General features: G+C 46.5%; 1 protein-coding gene across 4 annotated transcripts in view; it reads left to right on the forward strand.

The window, feature by feature from the left end:
• Positions 1-17,930, forward strand: part of Socs7 (suppressor of cytokine signaling 7) — a 36,251-nt gene extending 18,321 nt beyond the window's left edge. For 3 of the 4 annotated variants that reach the window (NM_138657.4, XM_006532529.3, XM_006532528.3), the window contains 4 exons: positions 2,288-2,416; positions 8,500-8,635; positions 8,954-9,104; positions 12,777-17,930. In NM_138657.4, the coding sequence (NP_619598.2) occupies positions 2,288-2,416; positions 8,500-8,635; positions 8,954-9,074 (386 nt within the window). In that variant the 3' untranslated portion in view covers positions 9,075-9,104; positions 12,777-17,930. Of the gene's footprint in view, positions 1-2,287; positions 2,417-8,499; positions 8,636-8,953; positions 9,105-12,776 lie in introns of those variants that run through there. The other variant, XR_388369.3, reaches the window with a different exon arrangement.
• The last annotated feature ends 304 nt before the right edge of the window (positions 17,931-18,234 follow it).

The raw sequence follows: 18,234 nt of genomic DNA on the forward strand, positions 1-18,234 counted from the left end.
CCTCAGTTATGTCCCAGTGGCTCTTTGGTTAAGGGCCTTTCTTTTTAACCTTTGGTAGAAAGAGGCTTTGTGTCTGGTACTTGTTGGCAGTGGGACACAACCCTCACCGTTTTCAGTGGTACTGTAAGAGGAGCTGCAGAGGCTCCAGGCTGCAGCTCCCTGCAGTGACTGGGTACTCCAAATTGTGTTCTTTTGTGGATGATTCTCGGAACCTAGTATTAAGTCACAGGAGGTCAGATTCCCTTTTGCCTTTGGAACTCTGGAGTTTGAGGTAGAAACTTCACAACGTTCTGGGCATGGGGAAGAAGGGAAGACTTAGTTTGCTTTCCCTGTGCCTGTCGTGTGAGTCCCTAAAGAGTGAATGGTGTGCACTCTGGATGGCTCTAGATCTGAGAGCCCTTGCTTTCACTAGTCCTCTCACATCCTTTAGAGAATGTGCGTCTTTACTGTATGACAGGTGAATGTAGCATTTATAAATACAAGTGTGGGGAGTAAGTCATTTAAGAATGATATACATATGGAAAAGAAAATCCGGGCTGGTGAGATGGCTCAGTGGGTTAGAGCACCCGACTGCTCTTCCGAAGGTCCAGAGTTCAAATCCCAGCAACCACATGGTGGCTCACAACCATCCGTAACGAGATCTGACTCCCTCTTCTGGAGTGTCTGAAGACAGCTACAGTGTACTTACATATAATAAATAAATAAATCTTTAAAAAAAGAAAATCCTTATTTTTTTAACTTAATTATTTGTTTTTTTAAACTTTTTTTTTTTTTTTTTTGAGACAGGGTTTCTCTGGGTAGCCCTGGCTGTCCTGGAACTCACTCTGTAGACCAGGCTGGCCTCGAACTCAGAAATCCACCTGCCTCTGCCTCCCGAGTGCTGGGATCAAAGGCATGGGCCACCACGTCCAGCTTTTAAAACATTTTTAATTCATGCATTTTGTGAATGCATGTGTTCGAGCTTGTGTAGGTCACCACACGTGTATGATAGACAGGAAACCTGAGGGATCACGTCTTTCCTCCTCCTCTGTTGGTTCTAGGCTGAGGACTCAGGATGTCATCTTTGCTTGCAAGCACCTTTACACACTGAGTCGTATTGCTGGCCTCTCTAAATTCTTCTGAGATTTTTGTTTTTCTTTTGTTAGTTTATTTTATGTTTTGGGTTTTCAAGACAGGATGTCTCTGTGTATCCTTGGCTCTCCTGGAACTTAGTCTATAGAGCTGGCCTTGAACTCACAGAGATCTGCCTACCTCTGCCTACAGAGTGCTTTGGGATTAAAGGTGTGTGCTACCACCATACCGAAAAAAATGAGCAAAAATATTGTTTAGAATTTATTTTTTTAAAAAGATTTATTTATTTATTTACACACTATAGCCGTATAGATGGTTGTGAGCCTTTATCTGGTTGCTGGGAATTGAATTTAGGACCTTTGCTCGCTCTGGTCCACCCCACTTGCTCCAGCCCAAGGATTTATTTTTTATTATAAATAAGTACACTGTAGCTCACTGTAGCTGTCTTCAGATGCACCAGAAGAGGACGTCAGATCTCATTATGGGTGGTTGTGAGCCACCATGTGGTTGCTGGGATTTGAAATCAGGACCTTTGGAAGAGCAGTCAGTGCTCTTACCTGCTGAGCCATCTCACCAGCCCTAAAATTTAATTTTTTTTTTTTTGAGACAGGGTTTCTTTGTGTACCCCTGGCTGTCCTTGAACTCACTCTGTAGACCAGGCTGGCCACGAAGTCAGAAATCCTCCTGCCTCCACCGCCCCAGTGCTAGGATTAAAGGTGTGTGCCACTACTGCCTGGCCTAAAATTTAATTTTTAATAATTTAGTTATTAAAAAAATAGAATGTTTAGTCAGGCGGTGGTGATGCATGCCTATAATCCCAGTAAGAAGGCTGATGTCTATGAATTTGAGGCCAGCTTGGTCTACAGAACAAGTTCTAGGACAGCCAAAGCTACCCAGAGAAACCAGATCTCAAAAAAAACCAAACAACAACAAAACACAAACAAAAAATTAAAATGTTCAAAGCAGCCTCTTAGATCATTTGAGGTTTTTTTGTTTGTTTGTTTTTCTTTCTTTTTAATTTTTAGAGTTTTGCTGCCTACCCCAGTCTACCCTCTAGCTCAGATCTTCCTGCCTTAGACTCCTGAGCGTCCTGATGACAGGAACACCACACCACACCACACCACACCACACCACACCACACCACACCACACCACACCACACCACACCACACCACACCTAAAAAGGTTGTAAATTTACTCTTCGTTTTCCATTCCAGGGACTTTCAGCTTATGGTGCCATCCCAAGTTTGAGGATCGCTGTCAGTCGGTGGTGGAGTTCATTAAGAGAGCCATCATGCACTCCAAGAACGGGAAATTTCTCTATTTCCTGAGATCCAGGGTCCCAGGTAAAATTGTAGTTAGAGTAATTTATTATTGTTGCTTTTTAAAGACAGGCCTTACTCTTGTATTTCAGGGTAGCCTTGTATTTCCATGTTGCCCAAGCTCTCCTTTTGCCTCAGCCTCCTGCTAGTTACATTAATTATTAAGCTCAACTAGGATGTGATATTCTACCAGAATGTTCCAGTCCCCAAACAATGGCCACACCTAAAACTGTTTGTCCTGGCTATTGGAGCAACCACTTCTGCAGAGTCCAGTGACTAAGGCCAGCTCTTGTACATTAATCCTGTAATGTTCTAAAGAATGGTTTCTGCTTCTCTGACCACATGAATAAGAAAATTGTTCCCATCGCTGAAGCCCAGGCATCGTGTAACATTTGACATTGAGATGGTTCCTTGCTGCTGTTGCAGGCTTCTTACTTTTTATTTGTGAAGCCAGGCAGTGTGACCTCTGCAGGCATTTCCCTAGGGACAGGGGTGTGAGAGTGGACTCACCAGAAAGGCAGTGGTGAGTGGGTCTGCAGGCTGGGTGCAGTTGTAGTTTTTTAAGAAATGCCTGCTAGGGTTTGTCCATAGTGTACTAACTGACAAACAGGAGTGGCTTGTTGTTGTTTGGTATATTGACATCTCTACTGTGTTGAAAAACAAAGACTTCTCTCCACATGGGAGCACTGTCCTGCTCTTGGCTTCACTAGTGTGATTATATAGTCAAGTCAGCCAGCCCACTCAAAAAGTTATCTGCCTGGTCTCTATCAGAGGAGGTGGAGGAATGGTTTAGAAGAACTTGGCTTTTAGCATTAGGTAAGGAAAACTGACAAGCACATTTATGTGAGGAATCTGTAGGAAGCAAACAGAAAAGTGAGAGCTTCATGCTTTCACTTTGAATCAAATTAGCTTCCTAAGCAGGGTGCCAAGAAATTGCTCTAAAATGTAGGAGTTGCTGGGGAGCCTCGGGCAGAACATCAGGAACAGGATTGGGCCAGGTGACAGTGATGTTTGTATAATGTTGGTGATTTAAATAAGGCACGACAGGGTGTGAACTGTATTAATTCTCACTTCATTTGGTATTTGCTGCAGTGCTGCCAACACCATTGGGGCTCATGTGTTTGTCTTAGTTGAAGGAACATGTTAGAATTTTTCATACCATTGACTCTGTTTAGCAGTTTTTAACATTTGTGGATATGATGGATATTTATTTATCAAACATTTATTTGTAACTTAGTATAAAAAGTCAGCTAGCTGATGCCCTGAGGGAACTCCCAGCCTTAAGGAAGGGATGGAGAAAAACGAAGTGATTTGCAGGGAAAAGGGGATGAGCTCTGCTTATTGGTAATCTAGGCGACTCAGTGAGGTGTTTCCTGACTCGGGAACGTCACTGCTTGCAGCATATTGAGAGACTTGGAGTCTCAGGCTGCGCCAATACAGCTCTTTTTATCCCACAAATGTACTTTATCTTCAGAAATTGCAGCTAAGATTTCTAATATTGTACACGAGTAAGAGTTTGTAGTATGGACTACTGTTTATTGAATGCCTACTAAGAGAAAGTCAAGTTTCTAATTTAAATATCTCTTAACTCTTATGAAGAACTCAAAGTTAACTAATAGGTTAGTCTATTAAGATTGTAGATAATTGGATAGGACATTTAGCTTAGTTCCCCAGATTTCGTCACCACATAATCCAGCGTCTTCGGCATGCTCTGAAGAGGAACCTCATTCTTGGCTGTCTGTCTATTTCTTTCTCTGTATATTTATTTGCTTTGGAAGGTGGTGTCTGGTGTATCCCAGACTGACTTCAAGTATGCTCCCTAGGTGACAGTGAACTTCTGATCTCAGCACTTAATGTGTAACCTAGCCTAGTGCTGAGCTTGTGGCAGTCCTCCTGCCTTAGCCTCTTAAGTGCTGGAATTATAGGTGTAAGCTGCTGTACCTTGCAGTGATAAAAATTTAAATATATCCAGGTCAGTGCTATCGAATGAGACCCTGTCTCAATATTTTTAAGCCAGGCGTGGTGATGCATGCCTTTAATCTCAGCACTCGGGAGACAGAGGCAGGTGGATTTCTGAGTTCGAGGCCAGCCTGGTCTACAAAGTGAGTTCCAGGACAGCCAGGGCTACACAGAGAAACCCTGTCTTGAAAAATCAAAAATCAAAAACAAAAACAAAAAGAAGAGAAAAGAAAAGAAAAGAAAAGAAAGAAAAAAAGAATATTTTAAAATAAAATATTGTTCTGCCTGTAATTTACTTATTGTAACCCCTATGGTTACAATATGGTTCTCTGAATTTCCTGTGAAATCATTATTCTATCCAGAGGCTTGGCAGATCCAGTTTGGATGTTTTGTGGAGAAGGAAGTAGCCATACCAGTTCTTAGGTATAAGGTGGAAACCATGCTGGCAGGTCTCGAACACTGCCGCCACTGCATACTCTGCCTACAAGACGTCCTTGTGTTTGCTTGGTTTGTTTTCTAGGCAATGCCATGAAGCCCTTACTGGCCTCAAACTGACTATATAGCTGAGGGAGACCTTGAACTCCTGATTCTCCTGCCTCCACCTCTCAAGTGCTGGCATAAGTGTGCATTTTTCATTTTTCTATTATCAATACTGGGATTATTGAAATACCTTTCCCTATACCCTAAAATTTAGTCTTACCCCAGTTTGATGTCTTAAAAATCTCTCTCGGGGGCTGGTGAGATGGCTCAGCAGTTAAGAGCACTGACTGCTCTTCTGGAGGTCCTGAGTTCAAATCCCAGCAACCACATGGTGGCTCACAACTACCCGTAATGAGATCTGAAGACAACTACAGTGTACTTAAATATAATATTTAATAAATATAATAAAATAAATAAAATCTTAAAAATCTCTCTCTCTCTCTCTCTCTCTCTCTCTCTCTCTCTCTCTCTCTGTGTGTTAGTGTGTGTGTGTCTGTGTAGGTCTTTCTACAGCCCTGGCTTTCCTAGAACTCACTAGGCCAGGTTGGCCTCTCAAACTCAGAGATTCACCAGCCTCTGTGCCCCCCCACTCCCAACCCACCCTGTCCCCAATTTTGCTACTAAAGGCATGTACCACTGCACCCAACTTTAAATCTCTCTTTAATTTAAAAAAAAATTTAAATTTTTTTCTTTAGATTTATTTCATTTGTATCAGTGTTTACCTGAATGGGTCTTCCTGCCTCAGCTAAAAATCATCAAGGGTACTCTACACAGCCATGCTCACAGCATCCACGGTGATTATAGATCTGTTAAATGGCCGTGCTAACTATCACAACTCCACCTCTTGCCCCTTAGAGGCTCATGACCATGTTAATAATGTATATTATATATTCCAACTGACTTTAACGATCCCCATTGTCTTTAACAATTTCATCTTTTTTGTTTTTCCAAGACAGAGTTTCTCTGTGTATCCCTGGCTGTCCTGAAGCTCACTCTGTAGACCAGACTGGCCTTGAACTCAGAGACATCCACTGCCTCTGTGAGTGCTGGGCTTAAAGGCGGGTGCCACTGCCCAGCCAATTTCATCTTCTTTTTAATTAAAAAAATTGTGTTTATTTATTTGTGTATATGTATATACATTTGTGTGCCTAGTGCTCATGAACCATCAGAGGACAGCTTACTGGAGTTGGGTCTTTCCTCTATCTACCATATGGGCTCTGGAGATTGAATTCAGGCTGCCGGGCTTGAATTCAGTGTCTTTACCCACTGAGCCACCTTGCCGACCCATCACCAGTTTTTTAAAAAAGTCCAAGGTCTATTTTTTTTTTTTTTTTTTTTTTGGTTTATCGAGACAGGGTTTCTCTGTGTAGCTCTGGCTGTCCTGGAACTCACTTTATAGACCAGGCTAGCCTCGAACTCAGAAATTAACCTGCCTCTGCCTCCCAAGTGCTGGGATTAAAGGCGTGTACCACCACTGCCAGGCCAAGTCCAAGGTCTTAACTGTGAGTTCCTATAGAATCAAACACTTCCGGCTTTCCAGGGTTCCGGGGGTTTGAGAGCCTGGATTCTCTGTTAAAATGAATCTAGGTCTTCACACACAAGATGGACCTCTAAGGGCAGAGCTTTCCTTCGGGACGCCTTCCTGTTGTGTTAGTGAAGATAGGCACTCTCCCTTCAGTGGTGCTGGTCTCTAACAATTACAACTGCTTTCTCAGGATTAGCCTGAGCACTCTCTGGTTTTGAAATTTCCTTTGCCAAACAAATTAGTCCATTAGCTTTCCTCTGTCTCAGGTTCTCAAGCTGTAAACAGAATGAAGGCACATTCTTGGCTAAAATCGTACATTAGTGGCCTCTAGCGCAATTCCTGATAGAATCCTTGTTCCCCCTGGACCCTCATGAGGGAACACGTCAGCAACCATGACATGGCTTTGGAGACAATCTACAGCCTTCACTTCCTTTTTTCCTCAGGCCTTCAATCAAAAAATTTTAAAGCTGTTTGAAATTAAACCCCAGTAATTGTAGAATTTTATTTTCTAACCATTTGTGTTTGTAGTATTTCTTTGGATATGACAGTGGCTAAGAAAATAATTCCTAGCTGGGTGTGGTGTCACACACTTCTAGTCCTTGCACTCAGGAGGCAAAAGCAGGTGGGTCTCTGAGTTCAAGGCCAGCCTAGAGCCTGGTCTACAGAACAGGTTCCAGGGCAGCCAGGACTACACAGAAAAATCCTATCTTGAAAAACCAAATGTGAGTGTACTATCACTGTCTTCAGACACTCCAGAAGAGGGTATTAGATCTCATTACAGATGGTTGTGAGCCACCTTGTGGTTGCTGAAAATTGAACTCAGGACCTCTGGAAGAGCAGTCAGCGCTCTTAACCTCTGAGCCATCTCTCCAGTCCACTTCTCAATCTTTAGTTTGCTTCTCTTAATCTTCATAGTCCCATTGCTATGGAAACCAGAACATTGTTAGTTCATTTGAATGTTTTAGTCCCTGATGTCCTTGTCCTTGGTGGCTGGGTTCTGTGGCATTGACTGTGGGGGTTGGGCTTCCCCAGCACAGGAGCTCTGACCCATGTAGGAGTGTTTGCTTGGAGCCTGGCAGGTACACAGGACAGGCACCTGAGCACTGTTGCATGAGGCCCAGCTTGTGCAGCTGCAGTAGCTGTCTTTCAGAAGCATTGGTGTTGTTCCTGTAACCCAGCCTAAGCTCCAGTAGGAGAGGGAGAATAGCGAGGGAAGAAAAGTACCAAGCTGGCCTGGCCTGGCCTGGCCTGAGTAGACAGTTGCAGGAGTGGCAGCCTGGATACCAGCTCCACCTGCCCCCTTCCTGCTCACTAGTTGGAATGCTGTGGGGCCTTTGAGCTGAAATATTCTGTACCAAAACCTCCACAGAAAGGACTGGCCTCTCAACATGTGACCCTTTCTGGCCATAAAGGCTATTCAAACCACTGTACCTCTGAATATCCTGAGCTCTGATCTTTAAGATACTGCTAAATAGTGCTGCACAAGTATCCCCGTTCCCAACAGGGAGGCTCTGGGTTGTCCTTCCCTGAGAACCTCACGCTTGGACTTGGTCCCTTGGCTCCAAGCAGGCTCTATCGTGGTCTTGTTCATTGGGCTATTTTCCACAATTAAGAGTGATTCTGGGCCCAGCAGTGGTGGCGCACGCCTTTAATCCCAGCACTTGGGAGGCAGAGGCAGGTGGATTTCTGAGTCCGAGGCCAGTCTGGTCTACAAAGTGAGTTCCAGGACAGCCAGGACTACACAGAGAAACCCTGTTTTGAAAAAAAAAAAAAAAAGAAGAAGAAGAAGAAGGAGAAGAAGAAGAAGAAGAAGAAGGAGAGTGATTCTGGAACCCAAGTATTGGGACTTACATCTATGGTCCCAGTACTCAGGAGGCTAAGACAGGAGGATTGCTTTAGGTTGAGGCTAGCCTGTCAATAAACCAAAATGTTGCTGGGGAGGTAATCAGAGGACAGGAAATTCCCTTGAATGGTAATGGTGCTCTCACAGATGGCTCTCAACAGCCCTTTGTAAGGGGCTTTAACACAGAGTATATACATGAACTCTAAAATAGCCCTGTGACATCTTCCCCACAGCACTTCTTCTGGGAGCTGTAGTTAGCTTCGTTATTCTGAGTATCTTCCTTTGGTTTTATTCTTGAAGGACTGCCACCAACTCCAGTACAGCTGCTCTATCCAGTGTCCAGATTCAGCAATGTCAAGTCCCTCCAGCATCTTTGCAGATTCCGGATCCGGCAGCTTGTCCGAATAGACCATATTCCGGATCTGCCACTGCCTAAGTACAATGGGGTTGTCAGGGTTTGGGGTGGGGAGGGAGTGAACTAGAAGTGGAAGTGCCTTTGACGCTTGCAAGCTGCTCCTGGAGGCCAAGCCTGACGTAAAGCGTTTGTAGGCAGTGTTCTTTCGATTCTTAGCACTTAACTCTAGAGCTGTGACATTGCAGCAAAGGGAGCAAGATGTGTGTGTCATACAATATGAAGAAATGGAGAAGGGAGGAGGGCTCAGCAAGAGATGTATTCTTAAAGGAAACAGCAGTCATAGTTTCTGAGAAATGTCCCTGTAAATGGTACCCTCTCTGTCTCCTTGTTTTTCCACAGACCTCTGATCTCTTACATTCGAAAGTTCTACTACTATGATCCTCAGGAAGAGGTGTACCTGTCCCTAAAGGAAGCGCAGCTCATTTCCAAACAGAAACAAGAGGTGGAGCCTTCCACGTAGCAGCAAGGACCCCTGCTGTTGAACATGAAGGTAGGAACACCCTGTCTCTTTCTTTGCCAAGCCTAGGCACTAGGTTACTTCCTGGCCCACAAATTTGTCTGATAATTGATTCTCTGATAGGTACATCATTTCATTTGAAGAAAAACACAACAGTCATGAAGGCCCTAAACCAGTGGTTCTCAACCTAATGAAAGCATTTTTGGAAATAGAGGTTTGCCAAAGGGATCACAACCCACAGGCTAAGAACTGCAGCCTTATAGAGTGTTTGCCAAGCCAAGCCTTTTAAAGCTACAGTTGTGGATTCAATTCATTTATTAGTCAGATCTACCTGAAACTAAAAAGTAAAAGAGAGCTGAGGATATATTTCAGTAGGAGACTACCTGCCTAGCACTCACGATGTCCTAAGTTAGATTCCTAGTTACTACTCAAAAAATGTTTTTTCCTTGCCAAGCTGAACATGTTATATACCTGTGATCCACTTGGAAGTTGGCGCAAAGAGGATCGTAGTGTGCAAGCTTCTCACTGAGCATAAGTAAGGCACTCACAGTGTGACTGCATATTTGCTTTGGCTGGTCTTCAGGATACTGCCTGTGTGATACAGAAAGCAAGAGCCCAATGGGGAGATAAGCCTAAAGGAACTAGTGAATGCCTTTATTTTCAAAAGGCATGCATTGCAGTAAGAGTTTTTCCAAGGCTTACAGCTTGAGACGGCAGTGAGAAAAAGCAGCCTGCCTCTTCTCTGCCATGGTAAAGTAAATGTTTGAAAGAATAAAATACAGGGCATGGTGGCACATACCTGTAGTCCCCGCATTGAGGAAGTGGAGGCCATAGGATCAGAGTTCAAGGTTGGCCTTAGCACCATAGCAAGTTGGAGGCCAACTTCATGAGTCCCTGTTTCAACCCCCACACATATACACCACAAAAATAAAGTGGGTTGGGGAGAAGGAGGGAGAGAGAGGGGAGAGGGGGAGAGAGAACAAAGGAATAGTGTCTGGAGAAGGGCTCAGCAGCAGTAGGAGCGCGCTCTCCTCCATCAGCAGCAGTAGGAGCGCGCTCTCCTCCATCAGCGTGCCTCTGTGCTGGCAGTCTCGCTAGTGGTTTTGTTTTCTAAGTTTTTTTTAATTTTAGTTGTGTGTTGGTGTGTGTGTTAGTTGTCTGTTGGTGTGTGTGTGTGTGTGTGTGTGTGTGCACGCGCATGAGTGCGTATATAAGCACAGGTGCCTATATAGTCCAAAAAAGTCAGATCCTCAAAACCAAATTGAGGTTCCACACAAGACCTGAACTGTTTCTGTTTTTTCCTCTAACTAGTTTGTTTGTTTGTTTGTTTGTTTGTTTGGCTAGGGTTATCACTGTGCCACTATATACTACCATGCCTGATCTAATTTTTGTTTTGCTCTAGTCTTTTAAGATTTATTTATTTTATGTATATGAGTCTCTATCTGTACTTAAAACTGCATACCAGAAGAGGGCATCGGATCCCATTACAGATGGTTGTGAGCCACCATGTGGTTCCTGGGAATTGAACTCAGGTCCTCTGGAAGAACAACCAGTGCTCTAAACCGCTGAGCCATCTCTCCAGCCCTTGTTTTTGTTTTTTGAGATAGGGTCTCACTATGTAACCCTGGCTGGTCTGGACTTCAAGTTGGCTTTGAACTCACAGATACTTGTTTGCCTCTGTCTCCCAAACTCTGGGATTAAAAAGCACTAGCACACCTGGCTTAGTTTGTACTCAAGTGACCACTGAAAGGTTGGCCTGATTTGGGAGCAGCATTGGAGGAACTGTTGTCCGTGGCCATGCTGGCTGCAAGCTCGTGCTTACCTCCATGCTGGTGTCATCTGCCAGGTCCGTCCGTGTTAGCACTGTGATCCCCTTATTCCGGGCCTTGTCTCTAAGCACTGACTACTGTGCTTCTCTTGTGCTCCTTGGTGCTGTTCGCACACACAGCTGCAGGAGCAGCAGCCTTACAGTGGAGTGGGAGCTCTGCTTTCCTGGCCTCGGTGCTCTTATTCCAAAGGCATGTGACAGCTAGAGAGCTGCTGTCCTGTATGCTTTCTTTTTAAAAAACATATGGTGTCTTGCCTGTATGTATCTTTGTACCACATCCATGCCAACCACCCATGGAGGCCAGAACAGGGCATCCAATTCCTATAACTGGAGTTATAAACAGTTGTGAACTGCCATGAATGTGCTGGGAAGAGTGGGCACTGTCCTTAAAGGCTAAGCATCCTCTCCAGCCCGCCTTTGTTCTCTTAGGCTCGGTAAACTTCCTATGCCTCCTCGGAGCCCTCGGAGCCCTGGACCCTGTGCTGGTAGGGGAAAGCAGGCGAGTTGTGCTAGTAGTGACTGCTAACAAGGGCAGAGGGCAAGCCAGACAGAAGCTAGGAAATGGTAGCTCTGGAGTGCTGCTGAGCTCTGGCTGAAGGCTCTGGACGGGATGTAAAACTGTTCAGAGCTTCGGTTAGATGAAGTTGTGTGCCTTGGAAGTGGTTCCTAGCATATTCAAGGGTTTAGAATACAGGACGATTTCTCCTGTGTGGTCGTTAGGGCAGGGGCTGGGCTTGATGCCAGTAATCCCAGCCCCTCAGAGATAAAAGCAGTTGGCTCTGTTTCCTTTTCTCCTTGTTTTCTTTATTTTTTTTAAGGTTTTATTTGATTCTGTTATGGTGTGGGAGTGTGTAAACATGAGTGTGGGTGCCTTGAAAGGACAGAGGAAGGCATCGGCTTCCCTGGGGCTGGAAATGCAGGGACTTGTGACCCACCAGAGCAATGCTTTTAGCAGCTTCTCTGTTCCCGTAGGGCCAAAGCAGGTGTCTTTAGTCCCGAGCCATCACACCAGCCCAAAAGACTTTTCTTTTTGAGATGAGGGCAGGATAGGACTATGTAGCTTTGCCTGGCTTGAAACTTATTAAAGACCTACGTACCTCTGCTTTTTAAGTCTTGGAATTAAAGGTTTGGCACCACGTTACCCAGCCACTCTGCTTTTTATACCAAGATTCTGTCTCAAAAATAAAACTATCACAATGGTGAGGTAGAAGGTGCATCTACTGGATACTGCTCCTTTTAAAAGTATTTCTCTGTGTGTCTGTCTGTCTGTCTGTGTGTGCCTTTGTGATTTTATGTTCATCCATGCATGCAGGAGCCTGTAGAGGCCAAAAGACCAGAAGAGGACATTGGGTCCTCTTGAATCAGTTATAGGGGTTCATAAGCCATTTTATGGGTGCTGGGAACCAAGCCCAGTTCCTCTGCAAGAGCAGTGAGGGCTCTTAGCCTGTGAGCTGTCTCCAGGGCTCTGTTGAGAAGAGATCAGACCCTTCTGCTAGAACTCGATGGAAACCCACATCAATAGGAGCACATTCAGAAGGCCTTGGGGTGGGGGGCTCCAAACAGCATCATATGGGAGGGCACTATGGGACTCAAAATACACTAACTCAGGACAGCTGAGCGAAGTCCTTAGGAGATTTTCCCATGGAAGGGTGTTTATGTTCTTTGTGACTTTGTGAGATAGAACAAGGACCAAAATGAACGGAGGCAACTGCCACGTCTCCTGTCCTGCAGTTCAGTGTCTGTGGAAGCTTGTGGCTGTCCTGCTGCTTTGGAGCTGATCTTCTCCCACCCACCGTGGCTGGCGGTCCTCCCTCTCCTCCCTGTGGGTCTACTACTCTTTGAGCTGGTTTGTTTGATTTCTTTCCCTTTTTACCTAGGCATTTGATCGCCAGGCTCCAGCTTGAAGAACCAAATGAGGCTACCACAAAAGAAGAATCTGGCAGAAAGAGAAGAGCGGGTTGTGATTCCTGGCACAGACTTTGGTTCCCCTGTAGCCCTGGGGCTTGGAAGAAGCACACAACCATCCTCCAAGTGGGGCTCCCCACTCCCCAACCCATGAACCCCAGGGCCAGATGAGCTCCTTGGAAAACTGGAAGAAGTCTTAACACTGTTTGTTTTCAGAAGTTAGCTTTTAGTATTTACATTTCTCGGTGGAAGGCAGCGGGGGTCTATACCCATTGAATTGAAGGTGGTGATGGGGATGAGCAGGTCAAGGGAAGGGTGGGGCGAGGAAGCCTGGTTGTTCAGCTGGTGCCAAAGGCAGCACTGAAGTCTCTTCCGTGAACCTGGAGGGAGGGCGGGCGAGCCAGAGAGGTGCAAGAATGAGATGGGAGGTTTCTGGGAAAGGCATCTGATTCTCATCTCCTGCTCCAACCGGCGAGGGAGGGGCGGGGAGAGAGGGTGGTGAGTGACAGAGGAACTGTTCGCTCATTCTGTTTGCTGGGGAAGAGCTCAATCCCACTCCTTCCCTTTCAAGGTTTACAGACCTGATTGCAGAATCGCCTCTCATGGAATTGGTGTGCATTTTGTTGACTAAATTCCTTAAGCTCAGTGACCTGAGGCAAACCCAGTTCTCCCTGCCCTCAGCCCCTTCCCCTCAGTAACTGTGGATTTCACTTTGGTCAAACCAACGCTCCTCTTGCTCTGCCAGCTGTGCAGGCAGTGGTGTGTCCATCCCCGTTCCCCCCCCCCCCACCCGTGGGCAGTTCAGAGCTCCAATCCTGGGCTGCCAGGGCTTTACCCCAACTGTCAGCAACCCCATGCCTGGAGCATGCTTCCAGATTCTTTGTGGCAAAGCGTATCCACAGCTAAGGAGTCAGTGTTACCCCGCCCGCCCGCCTGTCAGCTAGTGAGCGGAAGTGTGGAGGAAGTGAGAAACAGCTATCATGCTCCTAGAGGAGCCTGCGCGGCTCAGCCTTAACGGGATTTCTGTAGTGCAGAAAAGGCATGGCGTCTCATGGCCATAGGCTTATCAGTGTTGTCATCCCACCCCTGAGATGGAGGTGGCAAGGGCTTCTTCATTTCCCCATGTTCATTCTTGCAACCCGGACATTTCCTGAGTCAGACCCTGTTGCCTTTCCTCACTGGGAACCTGTCAGATGCTAGTTTGCCTTTCAGATGGATGTGGAGGGAGGGAAGAACTTCGGTGCTTGAGTAGTCTTTGTGTCACATAAGTTTGCTGTCCTACAGAACTACTCAAGATGGACAGTGGGGTTGTTGGGTTCATTACTCTTAACCCTGTAGTATTTCATGTGATGGCCTTTTGAGTTCCCCCTGCTTGTGTCTGCCTCAGGTGACAAAGTAAATATCGTCAGTCTTGGGTTTCCTGATGGTGGGGTGAAGCCCTGTGTCTAGGTAACTTAGAGAACTGTCTTATCTGGAAAGTGGCCTGTGGGTTCCCTCTGTGCGTGGAGTCACCTTCCTCCTCCTTGAACTAAACACAGAGATGTGTTTTCTCAGCCGACTATAAAGAACGGAGCCCCAAAAGGAACAGTTATGTGTCAGTCCATTTCACTGTTAACATAGCTCATGGTCATCCTAAGGTCAGGATTCAGAGACTGGCGTACCTGTCAGCTCTGCCTCTGGAGGGTGCAGGCCACTTGCCATCTTGTAGAAAGGGCCGTGTGTAATGGAGTCCAACGTCCAGAGTCATAGAGGTCTTCACGGGATTAATATTTGCAGTCCAGAGATCGTTTCTCCCATTTCAGCCACCCATGATATAAAAATTCCCTTTCAGCCGTGTTTGCATTGCTTGCATGGCTGTGAGCTAGGTAGTGTGGACGGATGTGAGGTAGAAGACAAGACCCCTGCCCTGAGGGAACTGGAAAGTAACTGTTGCTCAGGAAGGAATTGGAACACTACTCAGTGTTGCATAAAATCAAGGACCATCTTTAAAGATCGAGTGGGCATGATCAGGGTAGACCAGATGGTCTGGGAAAGCTCTGGTGATAAGGCTTGTAGGTGAGGGCGCTGTGACAGAGACTCAAGCTAAAGTACAGAGCAGAAATGTGTGGCAAGGTCAACAGCATCAGAGTCCTACTGGACCGCAGTCTTTGGACAGGTCTGAAGGCTAGGGAGAATGAGAGTGTGATGGAAGACAAAGCCAGCGTCAGCAGACACCTCTGGTCCTGGGGTCACCCATGGAGAATTTCTATACTCAGGTGCAAGCCAGACCTGCTCCAGAGCATGGCAGCCTCACCCTTTCTGTCCTGGGAACTTGTGTTGTGCTGTTCTTAGGAGCTTCGGTGTTCCAGTCACAACTGGCCTGACCCTTCCTCAGCAGGATGGGCCACAAAACAGCAGTGTGGGAGACAGCTCTAGGAGGAGGCATGGCCTGGCCCCAGGAGGCCTTGTTAGAAGGGAGTGAGCAGTTGAGCCTGTTGACTGGGGAAGGGAGGGAGCGAGGCGAGAGGGCATGGATGGGTCTTCATCTTTCGCAGATGGTGGGGCAGTGCTAATGGAAGTGCAGTCTGCAGGAGGAACTCAACTTGTCTTTGGTGGTTATGTGCCAGTCACAAACTGGGAAAGGCAGTCACTTTTAGAGACTAAAACTGCTGCAGTTTTCTAAGTTGTGGTTGGGGGTGTCGCTACTCCTAGATGCAGCCTATGTAACCTTCACTCGTTTATAACTGATCTACTGTAACCTTCCTCAAACGGGTATGTTATTGTAAGCTAGTGACAACTACTGCTGCAAGTTGTAGTTACTTGAAACGTGTGTCTGTGCTGGTAGTGCAGGCATGGGGGAACAGGAGCTTGGCTGTGGATCCACCTGTCCTGACTTGATCGTGGTTGTGCACCAAGTGACATACATGTGCATAGAAAGGTTTGGAAGTGTCTCAGCTCCTGTCTCTCCTTGTCCCACTGTCACTTGGACTAAGCCTCTGAGGCCAAGCAGGGTGTGGTGGGATGGCTACACATGCCCTGTGATGCATGTCCCCTGAGGACTAGGAAATGGTACAGCCCTAGAAGAGCCCCAGGGAGCCACCCTTTCAGCCTTGCCTCATGTCTCTAGGAGGGCATGGCCTGCTTGAAGCTCCAATCCCATGGGAAGTAGGGACAGGAAAAGCTTCCCTGGGTAGGAGCTTCCTTCCCTTCCTTGTTGCTTTTCTCTTACCTTTGAGCCCAGGAGTGAGAGGCCAAGTCGGCGAGATGGAAAGAGCCGTTCACAGGTCTAGAGTTTTGCGTAAGCGAGCGAGAAAGCGCCCTCATTTGTCCAAGTCTTGTCTGCAGTTGGGGTGTTAGGAACATCTCCACTGGCGGGGACTAGGGTTCGCTTTCCACTCTGATGAGAGAATGGCATGCCCACGTGTGGAGGGGATGAGCTCTGAGTTAGACATTTTCCCTATGGGAATCCTCTTGGTTTGGTTTGTGGGGCGAGGGGAGTGGATATGTGGTTTTTATTTGTAGTCATCAACACAGCTGTCCTTACACTGAACCTGTGCTATTGCATACATGTAGCCATCTTTCTTTTCACTGCAGCAGTGTTTATCGGTAGTTCAAAACGATTTATTTGCTCCTGGGGAGTAAAAACCTTTTTTATTAAAAAAGAAAAAAGAAAAAAAAAAAGAAAGAAAGAAAAGAAAGAAAGGTGTGCCCCATTATGATAGCTGTAGAATTGTTGGGCCACAAGAGTCACGTCTGCAAGTCCCCTGTGGTCCATCTGTTTTGGCACTGGAGCCCTCGTGCTCAGTACAGTGTGACAGGGGCCCTTCCTTGGAAACGTGGAGAACATTTTGGGAGTGAGGTTGGGTTGAATCACTGAGAGGGCTCTGGGGACAGAACTGCAGTTGAAAATAGAATACTGATTCTGTAATCTGCCAGAGAAAGGACCTTTCTTTACATACAGATTTCATGTGTCCTTGATCTTTCATTGCTTCCTGGTGTCCTGGATAGGGGTCACCTAGTTTCTTCTGGTGTCCCTCTTGTCTTTCCTGTCCTTTGTCCTGTCCCTTCCCACTTCATCTACCTCCCAGAAAGCCCACCCTGCATGCTGTTTGTGACATGCTTTCACTCATCCCATCTTCAGAGGGTTTTAGAGGGTCCCTGGAGTCGCTCCCTGCCCCACTGACCCCTCCTCATAGTGCCAAGAGGCAGCAAGGAGCAGACAAGCAGCCAGGCAGACAGCAACATTGAATCGCAGCTGGACTGTGACGGCAGCTGCTCCTGGAGACAGATAGGGAAAACAAGGCATTCTTCAGCCCACTTGCTGTGCTCTGTGGGCAGTGGGCTGATGCCACCACTCCTCCATCCCTGGTGCTCCCAAGAGGGACGGGCAAGAGCCAGGCACCGCTCTGGGCAGGCCAGACATGAGGATGCCTGCACAGGTGCTGCACTGGTGCTGCATAGCACAGGCACTGACCGCTGTGCATTCTGGTGGGTTTTCAGAAACTCCGTGCTGAGGGGTGTCATTCTGGACTCAGTGGTTGGAGTTTTTTTCACCACCGGGGAGCTGTACCCCCATAACCACTCTGTCCTGCTTAGCCACCCCTGCCCTCCAAGCCAAAGCGTGGCCTGGCTTTTGTCTTCCCATTTAGTTTCCCTACTTTATTCTCCCTTTTTTGTGCTTAATTTATTAAAATAGTTGCTGTATAATTTATTTTCATAAAGTATAAAAAAATAACTAAATGGTTAAAATAGACTTGCAGGCCAATCTTAAATGGGGGTGGGTCTGGGGTGGGATGGGGAGAGGGAAAGATGTTTTGATATAAACAAAACAAATGCACTTTGGGTGTGTTTTGGTATTTTTCTGGGCATAGAGGGGTGGGTGTTGGGATGTCCCTGTAGATTAGTTCCAGAGTGGGGTGTCTGTAAATACTGTACTAATAGGCATGTGTGACTCTTGTAAAGGGACATTAGTAGCTGCTGCAGGTCCTGTTTGGAAACTGTGTGTATAATTCCCGGTTTTTTGTAAGTGTCAGCGCGGGAGACATTTGACTCTTGTGTTTGTATCTCCTTTTTATGATTGCTGTACCGACCCATGTCTTTTTGGGGAGGGATGAAAAGAGATTTGAAATAAAAATGTTTAGAAATGATCTGTTACTTGGCTTTGTTTTTAGTCTCTCTCCTGACTCTTCACTCTCTGTCAGGCATGGGTCCCTGCACTGGCAGCCATGCAGAACACAGCCAGTACTGTCTCCAAAGCACGGTTGTTGGAAAATTCCTAAGACTGAAACAGGCCACTTCCCAGAGCTGCCCTAGGAAGTGCAGGAGCATTCCGGAGAACCTTGGGAAGGGTGGGCAGGTGCCCAGAGTCTTCCTGTCAGGGTGAGCAGTGGCTCAGGGTGGACTGGCACATTTTACTGTGGCAGCAACCATCCTGGTGAGGCTGGCTGTAAG

The sequence above is a fragment of the Mus musculus genome, chromosome 11 (assembly GCF_000001635.26).
Source record: "Mus musculus strain C57BL/6J chromosome 11, GRCm38.p6 C57BL/6J".
Taxonomy (NCBI): Eukaryota; Metazoa; Chordata; class Mammalia; order Rodentia; family Muridae; genus Mus; species Mus musculus.